General features: G+C 35.4%; 1 protein-coding gene across 1 annotated transcript; it reads right to left on the reverse strand.

The window, feature by feature from the left end:
- Nucleotides 1-813: 813 nt before the first annotated feature.
- On the reverse strand, nucleotides 814-1,752 carry LOC119537793 (olfactory receptor 5AN1-like). The gene has a single exon (XM_037840356.1). It carries the CDS (start codon nucleotides 1,750-1,752, stop codon nucleotides 814-816), a length of 939 nt encoding a protein of 312 aa, XP_037696284.1.
- Nucleotides 1,753-13,426: the final 11,674 nt, after the last annotated feature.

Genomic DNA, 13,426 nt, shown 5'->3' on the forward strand with positions numbered 1-13,426 from the left:
GGGAGAGAAATAGAGGTTAAAGTGCCATTATATCATATGTTATTATAAGATGAGACATGGACTTTGGACATCAAATTGCATCATAATTCCCAAAAAACTATGGATTTGGGGATTAAATTATCAGACTCAGAAGCCAATGATACTGATGGATCACTTTGCATCCTACTTCATGATTTAAATCACATTCCCCTTGATAGGCTATGACTGATGGATATTCAGAAATTGACCAAAATCGTATTCAATGATTAGCACTGAGAGAATCTTAGACAAACCTTAGCTATTGAAGATTGGTCTTCCAGGAACCACAACTGGCCAATTGCATAGCTTTGTTCTGTCCAATGGTATATCCCCTCCCTCTGTTCATTCTCATCTGGTCAAAAACACAGAACAATCAACAGTCACCCCCATGTCTGGATGATGCTGCATCAGAATATTTAGGTGACAAGGTTTCTGGACTCCTGGGGGACTCTAGCAAAACCAATCCCTAGGTAAAGAGGCCTTAGATTGAAAGGGCCCTAATCTCAGAAATAAAATCACTGTATACCTTGTGTTTGACAAATAATTAGGGTTAGATTAATAAATAAAGTGGCCACACCAGAAACAGGGTAAACATAATAAACCTTCCAAGACTTAAACATAAAATGTTTCTGTGGCATCACTTCAGCTTCTGGTTCATAATGGCATAATATTGGATTCAAATTATTTTTGTACATATGCAGTATGAATTTTATTAACTTCCATTTATGTGCAAATTATTGTGGGTCAAGGTGATTGGTTCTGACTTGCCAAATATACATCTCACAATCTGTGACTTTAGCAGTGCCCTCTCTTCTTTTGCAACCTCATCAAGGCATCTTTAATCTCTCTGTTCCTCAGGCTATAAATCACAGGATTCAACATGGGAATGACCACAGTGTAAAAGACTGATGCAAATCTATCAAAGCTGGAGGAACTGCCAGAGCTGGAACTCAAATAGACAAAGATACTTGATGTATAGAAGAGGGAAACAGCTGTCACATGAGAAGCACAGGTGTTGAAAGCCTTGGACCTGCCTTTAGCTGAAGTGATCTTCATGACAGAGATGATAATATAACCATAGGATATCATGATAATTAGGACATTTGCTATTCCAAATATCATTGTTAATATAGCAAGCATAATTTGTACAAAGAAAGTATCAGTGCAGGACAAGATTAACAATTGAGGAATGTCACAGAAGAAATGGTTGATAACATTAGGCCCACAGAAATGGAGCTGAAGCAAGGCACCTAATTGGGAAAAAGAAGCAGAGAGCCCAGCCATGTAGGCTCCCAGAGCCATCCAAATACAGAGGCTGGGAGACATGATGGATGAATAGAGCAGCGGCTTACAAATGGCAGCATATCGGTCATAAGCCATGGCTGTCAGGAGACAACACTCACTCAGTCCCATAGTTGAAAAGATGAACTGCTGAACAATGCAGCCCACAAAGGTGATTGTTTGCTGCTTCTGAAAGAAGTTGGAGAGCATCTTTGGGGCCGTGGAGGTAACATAGCAGATATCTGTGAAGGACAAGTTACTGAGGAAGAAGTACATGGGTGTGTGGAGGTGGGAATCCGTCCTTATTAAGATGATGAGGCACAGGTTCCAGGTCACAGTCGTCATGTAGATCAGCAGGAATACAGCGATGAGCACTGCTAAGGACCTGGGAAAATCTGAGAATCCAAAGAGGATGAAGTATGTTGTCCCTGTAATATTTCCTCCTCCAATCATTGACTCAGTTCTTCTAAATCAAAAAGGAGACAGGGAATAATTGATGATTTGGGTAAAATGATATCTATCATTTTCATATGTATGAGTCTTTTCCTCAATTGATCCATTGAATATAAATACTTTGATACCCTTCTGATGAAAAGAATCCATCTTTTCACCTCAAAGCAGTTGAGAAGTAGATATTCAGTGCTTCAAGATCAAAATTAATTTTTGTGGTCTCAAGAGATTTAACAGAGATTTTTAAAAAGTTGAGTGGAAGCTCTAAAAACTGTACTCTTAGACCTGCTATGAATATTAAACACAAGAGAGATCAATGGTTATATTGCTATTTAATTTAATTATATTTAAAATTTTAAAGACTTCTCTTAATTCATTACATATTTGTTATTTTATAATAGTTAAAGTAAAACTGGCATCTTCCTAGGATAATTTTGAAATAGATCTATTCAAGATTGTCAAGGAGACTCTTTGACTTTTAAGAAGTGTTGTTGCCCCTCTTCATGACAATTTTACAAATTTTACCATGAATATGTTTAATACAACATCTACTAACCGGCTTGAAAGATAACATTAGAATTTCAATTCTGATAAATTTGGTAGGGCAAAAGCTTGTGTACCCAATAAATTTATGGAATCAGTCCTCTATGAAAGCTTTCATTTTAAGCATTTTAAAGGTGACTGAGTTCAGTTCACTATTGGCCCAATGTCTCAAAATTAGGGTGTTTTGTCTATTGGAAAATAGCTTAGCACTGTGGTCAAGGGTTTGGGATTTGGAATTTGGGTTGTGATATACTTTTGTTTTTATGAATATGTCCCAGTGGCTTGAACACACTAAACCCAGATTTACTCACAATAAAGTGAGACCAATAAGAGTATGAATTACAGGGTTATGGGAGAGTTATAAGAGGAAATGATGTGAGAGCTCAAAACACAATTCATTACATCATAACTGTTCAATTGTAGTTGGTCATCATTAACATTGGTTGCTTAGAATTGCCCACATGGCTGACAATTCTAACAATGGATAGGAATGTTAATGAGTTTCTTTGGGTTTAATGAGTTACTTTGTGGAAATTTCTGAGACACTATCATCCCTGTAGATAGTGTGGAATTGCTTCCAGTCATGTGTAGATTTGGACTCAGTTTTCTTGCACAACAAACCACTTAGAGCTATGAAGATGCAAATCAAATAAAATATTTTCTATCCAGTTTGATTGGGTGCAGGTAAAGTCAGTCAATGAAAAATCAACATCAAGCTATGATAGTCACTGAGATACAGAAAAGGTCAAAGATAAGACTTCATTTCCCAAATACTACAAATGTATAATTCTTACTTTCTCTAGACATGGTCACCATGATTATGCTCACAAACAGATTCATAATAGATAACACCTGTAGGGCTCACTGTATTCCAAACTGTCATTTATTGAGATGAAAGAGGAAAGCAGCAACAAAAGCCAAGAAAAATTTTTTAAAATTAATAATTATAGAGGAGTTGAATTCTCAGGTATTAAAAGATGATATCTGTAAACCTATAATTGCCCTAATAATAAATATATTTTAAAAGGATTATAAATTTAAATAATTACCATTCTAAAAATAGATATGTGTCAAAAAACACAGAGAATTAAGGAATAGTCCCAAGGATTGGCAATAATTTAACATATAATATTGTTAGTATCTTTACAATGGTGGGAATAGCATAAACTCTTTCATTAATGGTGGGAGACCTGGCTTACTTGGGATAAGAGAAAAAATAGATGCATATTAATAGAATCTTCAGATGGGAAAGCTATTTTTGACACAATACCAAAAAGATAAACTATAAAAGAAGAAAATCCTATAACAATTTACAACTTAATAGTGGCAGAAAAATTCACATATATGAAACACATTTGAAATATAATTGATGATCGGGGAATAAAAGATGCAAAATTTTAAAAAGATGACATGAAGTTGTCTTTAATTAAAAAATCTTAAAATCCAAAAAAAATAAGCACTCTCATATACTGCTGCTAAGTGCACAAAATGGTTCTATACACACATTCACACACACACACACACATACAGTATAGAGCCATTAAGAGTGACAAATGTTAAAAGAAATAGGTGTTATGATTTATTGTTGTCCTGTATTTTGTCAATTTTATAAATCTCTTATATCAGTAATAACAAAACATTAAAATATATAAATCCACAGAGAATAAGAAATAAGGAAGAATAGACTTTCCTGACTTCTACTTGCAAGTTGTGTGACTTTTAGCACATTATTAACCTCTCTGTGCATCACTTGCCTCATCTATAAAAATGGATGAATAATAGTTATCACCTCATAGGGCTGTTGCAGGGATTAAAATACATAAAGGGATTTAAACAATAAGAACCCAATAAATGTTAGCAATTACCTTTCCCATTAACATTCTTCTCTGAAAAAAAGGAAAAAGGAAGAGCTACTCCTGAATCATTTAAGAGCCCTCCAGAAATATGGACTCTATTCTTAGCTTAGAAATATCTATGGATTATATTACTTATTTGTGTCTTGTATTGTTTTATCTGTCATCCAGTAGAGTTGCAAATTCATGAAGCCACATTTTAATCACCACCAATAAATACCCTTTAGCTGTTGAAATTGACTATAAACAGTTCATCAATTGCTTGGGGTGCTTTAATATATAATGGTAAAAATATTGAAAACCAATATGTATAAAACTGAAGATAAAAATTGTTTAAGCATTAATAAATGGTTCCTTCATACAGCTTTGGATGTGAAATTAAGAATAGTTCATTTCTGTTACCATTTCAATTCCAGTTTTAGGTACTTAGAAATCATTCTACCTAGTTAAATAAAATGAAATGCTGCCAATTAAAATAATCAGATAAGCTAACCAAGATGCATTGAATTCAAATAAAATAATTTGAAAATATTAACTCTCCCAGACAGTATTTCTCAAACACCACCATGATTGATCAATTTGGTGAGAAGTGAAACTTTTGACCAATCAGTTGCACTGAAATTCTACATTTTTAAATATGAATTAAAAAATTAATTCAATGAAGTCTATGTAATCAACCATATGCCGAAGAGTGAGGAGTTGTGCATTGCTTACCTTTCTCATGATAAAATTTATCCTAAAAAGCATACAAGATGCAAATGAAAAAAAAAAAAAAAAACTCTTCATATACACTCACTCTCTTTGATTAATTCTTTTGTATGTTTCACCACACAATTTGGAGAAGAAAAGGTGACAAATAAAAAGTGTTGGAAATTTTCTGTGTGAATCTAGCTAATCAAGCCCCCTTGCAAGCCAGATCTAATAAGGATGTTAGTTTCCAAGTTGTGCCCAGTACAAAATGCAGTTCTTATTCTGACTGAATAAAAACAACATAAGTAAAGGAAAGTATAAAGGGACAGTTAGACCAATACTACCTGTGCTTGGAGTGGGCATCTCTAAAATCTGTGTTCCCCAGCCCATTTTCTCCAGATCCTCGGGGACTTCAAAGATGACACTAAAGAGATACTGGAAGAATTTTAGAAGACACGCTGGAATTATACATAAGTACTATATTTTATCCTTATATAACATAATGTGAACATTGACTCAGTTTGTCTGTTGCAATACAAAAATTCTGAGTCAACTCTGTGTATTTACATGGAAATCAAATTATTATTTCAAAAACAAAATCTTTGATGGCAAAAATTAAATTACAAGAGCACATGGAGTAGAAGTTAGCAAGCATAAACACACATTTTTTGCTCTTAGGAAATTCCCTTGAAACCCACTAAATTATTATTTTTGATTTATCTAAAGTTTTACAATATGTCAGGCATAGACTCATTTAATTCTAGATGCTCCTATTCCCCATCTGACAGGTTAAAGATAAGAAGGTTACAAAGTTCAACGTCACATCCTTAAGAAATTACAGAACTAGAATCCAAACCCCAACCTGACCCTAGGTTATTACCTGCAATTTTATCTTTGAGATTATCCTTTTCATCAAAATTTGGAAAGCTAAAAAATTTCTTTGAGAATTGGTTAAGGCAGTTAATAGAACAAGAGGAAAATTCATAAGTGGGGTGTGTGGGAAGTGAGGGTTCAACAAAAATAGTTGAAAGGGAGTCAGGGGCCATAACTCATTCCACGTAGGTCCTAGTGGAAGAGCTACTCAGATATTGAATCCACTGGCCTCATAAGATCCTATCCTCTGAATTTGATCCAGATCCTACAGTATTTTTTCCAAAGTTATAATTTCTTATGTCTTTTTCATAGGAAATTTCCAGGAAGCCTTATTGCACCCCATTATCTGCCCTTCTGGCCATGAGAATAGCTGTCCATTATAGCAAGAGAGATTCACACAACCAGGCATCCTCTTAAATGGGTGGATAAGGGCAGAGGTGAAGGAGAAAAGGCAATTAGAGGGAGCAAACTCCCCAGGTAATTGCTTTCTGGTGTCATGGTTGTTGTGGAGCTTTTCTCTCTACAGATTTCATGCCTCACTGTGCCTTGTCCCTGTTGGATTCTTTCCTCACGTCCCGGTGCTCCTATTATGATCTCATGACTGTAGGCTTTTCTCTGTCCTCTTTGAAGTTATTTGAGCTGGAAACTTAGAGATCATCTAGTCCAATATCCTCAATTTCAAGTGAGGAAACTGAAACCAGAGAAGATAAGGCATTTGCTCTGGATGACACCACTGGCTAGTACTAGAGCTTGATAACAATAAATTATATATATGTACACTTCACTGTTGACAAAACATGATCATTTTAGATGGATATATACAGATATATACAGGTATTTCTCATATACCTTACCTGATTCAATCATCAGAGCAGCCTGTATAGCAGATACGACATTCTTTCCTGTGCATAAATGAGGAAATTGAGGGACTAAGGAATTCTGAAAGACAAATTTATGACAGATGCCCAACAATGCAATTTCCACGATGATCCTTAGAATCAGCCAATGTCAGTTGAATTCTGGCTCTCACACTGGCTGGTTGTGTGGCCTTGGGAGACATAACATCTCCAAGCCACATGCAGCTAAAGGTGGTATGTACTTCACAGAGCCACGCTCAGAGAGAGTTAAAATGGATTATGCTTTAAAAGCACTTACAGTAAGTAGTATACAGAATGCCTTATATTAATAGTAGGTATAATTTCTGTTTTCTGCTCTGAATTTCTTGCTAATATATTTTTCTGTAGTTCTAATCTTTCATTTAAAGTTTATTTGGGTCATAACTAAAAATATTAATTTTTGTAAAGAGCTCACCTACCCTTCCATTTGCCAGTATACAGAAATATTTAGATAAGATAACATACTTGATCTCATTTGCTTCAGACAAACTTAATTAGCAGTAAGGTGTAGAGTGGAGACAATGAGCTAATTAATTGATTTTGCACTTTTGCTAATACAATAGTACTTAGTAAGTTCCCCATGATAAGGATAGTAATGATTTAATCCTTTCAGATGAGGAGCTTCATAAGACACTTTTGAAGAAATAACACCAAGAGTATGATATTTAGGCACAGTGGCAGAAGAACAGAGAAAATCTATTTGGTCAGTAAGGACCACTTATGCTCCAGAAATCACACTTTGTGAGATTTGAGAGAGATGGCTGCCTACACTGAAAGGCATGGCAGGCCTCCACATGCCCTATATTCCACTGGTCAAAGGGGAAAGTTTCTTAATTGCCAACTTCTCATTGGAATAATAAAACATCAAATCTATGCAATGGAACTATACAAAGTACGAAGTGTTGGACAAACAATGTGGAAATAAGTATGAAACCTGGTCTATAACCTCCAAGATGTAAAAAACACATTTATTAAAAATTCTTAAATTCTGATTGCTGGACTCTGAAGCTCCATGCTGTCCCCAGTTGGGTTGCTCTGCTGCTCTCTTCTCGAACTTGAGGCATTAGAATTCCTAGAGGGTTTGGAGCTCTGGGACCCATGTTCCTGTCTCATCAGACCCACCATGCAAGTCATTATTCCCGAGGTCTGGCACAGTCTCAGGGGTGCTGCTTTGGAGCCTTCTTCAGGCCCCCTATGCTCTGAAATTTCTGAACTTTAACTTATATCTAGACGTGGAACATCTCCCTAGTTCTTGATTTCAAAGGCACCCACTCTCCTCTGTGCTTCCTTTTCCCCATCTCTTTCTCAGAATTCACTTCCTTCAATAAGTTCAAGGTGTAAGTAGAGAGAACAATGTGCCTTGGGAGTAATCCTACCTTCATATTATCCACCTCTCTCTCTTCCTCTCTTTCTCAGATTATTGAATAAAGCCTTTCTTTAATTTTTTTTTTAGTTTGTAATATATTTAATTTTATACATTCTTCTAATTATTAGAATATATAAGTTTTTAACAGTAAAAGAATATCAAAGAAATAAATTGGTGAAGGAAAGAACAGGCTGCTTGGTCTGGGTTCCTCTTAATTCTCTACATTCAATATCTATGAGTCCTTCTCTTCTCAGAGTATATTCACCTCTTAGTGTTTTATCTACCTTGGTTCTACTCTAGGAAATTGGTCGTTTTAGCTGTATACAACGTCAGTGTCACTGCCTCAGACAGTTCCCTTATCTGTAGTAACAAACCATGATAGAACCAGGAATAAAACAAAAACAGGCTTTCACTTTTTCTCTCTTCCCATATTTTCATTTGACCTGAAAGGATCAAACATCTTCCCACAGTTGCCAGGGATCATGTGGGCTGAGGACTGCAGGGGGCTACATATCTGTCATAGGCCATGGTGCCTGAGAAGTAGCATTCAGCCAGCTCTGTCCAAGCCAGAACAAAATATTGAGTAGCACAGGCAAAGAAGGATATCTGATTTTCATCTTTACAGAAGACTGAAAGCAACCTTGGACTAATGGAAGAATAGCCTATGTCTATAAGTGTTAGGAACCTGAAAAAAAAGGTATGTGGGTGTGCCCAGATGGCAGTCTTTCTGATTCAAATATTGAGACCCAGGGTCCAGGTCAGGGTAAGAAGTTAGATCCCTAGGAGAACTGGAAAAATATGACTTCAGCTCTTTTAATCTGAGAGTCCCAGGAGAACAAACAAGGTCAAGAGTTGTGGTTTCCATCCCATTCCATGGATCTGCATGGTGCTATGTACTGAAGAAAAGGTGAGAGAAGGAAAAAGATTTATTCCAAAAAATGAAGGGAAAAAAAACTCTTAATTTTTTCCAGTTATGCAGCTGACTAATTTTACAACCTAAGTCATTAATATAGTTATTCTCTGTCTTACTTATACAATTGCCAACTTTAACTGAAAAATCTTCTTACATCCATATGATCATGCTGTTTTTGCAGAGAAAAGACATAAACAGTCTTCATTAGTACATTATTTTTAATGTCTTATTTTCAGATTCCCCATGACAGATTTGACAATGATGTGACACATGGGGATAGGCATTTTAAGAATATACTGCCATCTCTTCATATGGTGAAACGGGAAGTTTCTGCTCAGGCTGGCTCTACCATTAACTTGATACTTGGAGAAGCCCCTGAATCACACTGGGCCCCATACATGGAATGAGGAGGGTATTTCTGCAAACAGACTTTTTCTCACAAACATCCTGGACTGGTATAGAACATGGAGAGTTGGAGTGTCAACACAAAGGGTCAATGGTTTGGAATTATATATAATTTAACCAATTTAAAGACTCTAGGAAGGCTCCTGAGACCTGAAATAAGACAAGATTGAAAGAGCCAGGAGGCTCCCATTATCACATGTGCATATTTCCTCTCCTCAATTCAGAAATACCTATGCATTAGATTATCTAAGACAGTGATTCCTGATTTGCTTTGGTCAATGATTCCTTTAAAAATCTACTGAAAACTGTGGTTCCCCTGTCCATCAAAATGAAACCTCTTACTGCATTTGCATGTAATTATTACATTTTAAGTACCCTGAACTTTGTTCAAGATTCTCAAGTTAAAGTCTTTTTTTTCCTGAATATATTGATGATCAGGATGTTTAGTCAATGGGCATGAGAGTTGGGATACTGAGGCAGGATTTAAGGGGGATCTTTTCTCTCCTTTACATTAGGACCTCTTCAGGGAAGGCAGAGCACTAGGTTTTCAGAATAAATGTTAAGTCACCAAAATAGTATTTTTCCATCTGGCAGTGTACTCTCTTCAAGATGGTTCAGCTGTTATTCTCTCTAGGGAATCACTAGAACAGTCCACAATGGAAACAAACATTTATTTAGATGAACCAAAATTAGGAAGAAAGTCATGGGAATCCTCTTAAAAAAAAAAAAACAAAAAAAAAAATCTGAAAAATTAGTCTGGTAGTTATATATACTTTCTATAGAATAATTTTTTGCAATTTTTTTTGCAATAAAACATGTGGATGATCTACAAATACTTGTCAACATTAACCATCAAAAATATCTTCCTTCTATTTCACCATTTCCAGCCATTTGCATTCAAAAATTAACAAAAATAGAATATCCCCATAGAGGCATAAGGCCATATCCACAGAAGTAAGGAAACAGAATTTATTTCCCTAAATATTATCAGTCATTGCTTCCCAATGCACAGTTTTGAGGCATCTGAAGGAATGAGCAGACTCATTGGAACACAAAGTCAAAATGTCTGCTATCATTATGAGAAGAGGAGAATGGTAGCGGACAGTGCATTTGCCATTTCAAACTTAGGTGATATTCAGTGCCCAATGAGATTGAATGGAGGGAGATTCTGGTGGGAAGAGTAGAAGATTGAATCAATCATTAGTATGATCTTCATCACCATCACCAAAAAAATAATCAAATGACTTATTGATCAGCTACTTTACATATTGATCTCCTTTTGATTATGAAGATTGGGACAGCCATGTCTCAAAGTCTTTCCATAAATAAGGTAACAATAAGCCTGTTGTGCTGCCTATTAAATGCAAGCACTATTCTGAAATTTTCTTCTCCATCACTTTTTCATTTTTTCTACATTGTTAGACACCAGTTACCTGTATGTTGGATATCCTCACTCTATCATCCACACGACTGAAATATTCAATTTTTTATTTCTCTAAGTCATTCACTTAGGTTTTAAAGATCCTTCTTCTGTTTAGTTAATTGTATCATTGAATTGTGTAATTTAGGTGTTTAAACCATCCACTGAGTTTCAAATTTCATTTTTAATATTTTATTTTGTATTCTAGAAATTATGCTTTTTTCTTTTACAAATATACCTGGTAATTTTGATAGTCTCTTCTTCCTTCATCATTTTTTGGTAACATCTCTTAGGATTTGAATAGATTAACATACATATTTTAAATTATTATGTGATTCTTAAAGTACCATTCATTTTGCAGGGTTTGCAGGTTTAATGTATAAAGCCTATGTCTAAAATGGACACAGTGTGGTGTTATTGCTCTTTTTCATCTAAATCTATACATTAATTATTTATATAATCTCCCTCTTATTTACCATAGGAGACAATAAAATGTTTTATTGTGTCAAACATGTTTATCCTTCTTGCTTTTGATAACAGATTCCATAACACTTACATCATAGCCCCAAAGACACTTACAAATGTTAAGGCTTTATTTTCCTTTATACTAACACATCACTACCATACTACTTATGATAGGCTTAGGTATGTCATAATAGTTACATTTAAAATTAAGCTTTATTTCTCGCAAACATATATGTCCAACATACTACTCGTTCAGCTGGAGCTCTTCTGCATCATACCATCATCAACATCATCACCATCACCATGATCATATTCATCATCCTTCTCAGTCAACCACAAATGAGATCACTGGGAGATAAACAGGTGGCAAAACACATACAAAGCCTTTTCCTGGAAGGAACATATGCCACTTCCACTCACTGCCTCTGCCTGAAAAGCACATATGTCACACATGCTTCATTTGCCAGAAAAAATCACATGGCCAAGTCTGACTACAAAGAGATGATGAAGTTTAATCTTTCCCCAGAAGTGGAGTGGGAGCAGATATGGATGTAAAGCTGCACAATCTATTAAAAGCATAAAAAATTCATCATTTACATATTTCAGACACTGTTTCCATATTTTGTATCCTTGTCCCAAAAGTCACCCCATAATCAATAATGTCAGGAAAATACTATCATCTTCTATTAGTTTAGGGCATTTACTATCCCTGAGCCATAGTAGAGGGTCTTTGCTGTTAGGTATGAAGCACAGGTGTTGAAGGCACTGGAAGGCCTTCAGAATGGTGGCAATCATATGACCGTAAGATGTCATGACAACCAGGACAGATGTGGATCCAAAGACCACTGTGACAATTGAGATGATGACTTGTAAGTCAAAACTGTCATAGCAGCACAGGGTCATTAGTTGAGCAGGTCACAGAAGAAGAGGTCAATGATATTTGTCCCAGAGAAATGAAGCTGAAGTAAGACACGAACTTGGATAAATGTGTCAAAGAATCCAGGTATACAAGGTCCTGCCACTATCTTCACACACAGGGTGGGGGACATGATGGCTGTGTAGAGCAGAGAATTACAAATGACAATGTATTGGTCATGAGTCATGGCTGCCAGAAGACAGCACTCAGTAAGCCCACATTGGCAAATAATAAGTACTACATGGCACACACCAAAAACAAGATTAACTTCTGCTCCTGAAAAAAGTCTGAGATCAACTGGGGTGCTGTGGTGGAAACATAGCAGATATCTAAGAAAGGAAGTCTATTGAGGAAGAAGTACATGGGTGTGTGCAGGTGAGAGTCCATCTTGATCATGATGAAGAGACCCAGGTTCCAGGACATGCTATGAGGTAGATCCATAAGAATATTGAAAAGAGTATCACTGTGAGGTATGGAAATTCAGAGAATCTCAAGAGGGTAAATATGTCAAATATTGTGATGTTACTTTCTTCTGACATTGCCATAGTACTCCTGAAATATTATGGAAAGACAAAAAGAAATCTCTTGTTATTCAAGTTTTCTCAGACTATTAAAACTAAATATGTAATTTTAGCAATAATTTTTCAAAATTAATTAGCTAATAAAATTTGTAAAACTATATGAAGTTGCCCTATGAGTCAATCCATAATGAAATGATTACACCTAAATTGGATAAAAGAAAAAAGAACTGTCACATAATTCTTTTATTTCTTAATATTTTAGAAATATTTTATTGAAATGGACCAAAACATAGAAAAGAATTATTCATTAACATGTAAATACTCAATTACATTTTTTTAAAAATAAATTTGGAAACAACTGCATCTTGATTATGCATGAATTGAAAGTGTGGGGGCACTTTAAAAAAATTAAAAAGAGGAAGTAAACATTATGCTGAGGTCATACATGGGGGACTAATTACCCAATTCAATAATTTAAAATGTTAGATAATTTATCAATCTTTTCAATGCAGCATTTAGCTGGAAAAAGAAGTAAGTACTAATCAAAACAAACAGTAAGTGGTTACAACACAGAAATTTAGCAGAAAAATGAAGTTGGCTTTAGCATTGAAGACATTTTTAAAAATTCTTGTCATCAAATGATAAATATTTGACAGTCTGGCACCAGTGCACAGACTGCACTTTGAGTGGCAATTGGAAAAAGGGGCATAAATCCTCTTTGGTGAAACACACCCTCATCCCAGACATCAAAATATTTCCATAGACAGAATTAGGAAAATGAATTGCTCATAGTCAAAACTCACTAAGCACATGAGA

This window comes from Choloepus didactylus, chromosome 6 (assembly GCF_015220235.1).
Source record: "Choloepus didactylus isolate mChoDid1 chromosome 6, mChoDid1.pri, whole genome shotgun sequence".
NCBI classification, from domain to species: Eukaryota; Metazoa; Chordata; class Mammalia; order Pilosa; family Megalonychidae; genus Choloepus; species Choloepus didactylus.

Excerpts from the sequence above, each read along its gene's own strand:
- LOC119537793 (XM_037840356.1), bottom strand. The coding sequence starts at position 1,752 with ATGATTGGAGGAGGAAATATTACAGGGACAACATACTTCATCCTCTTT.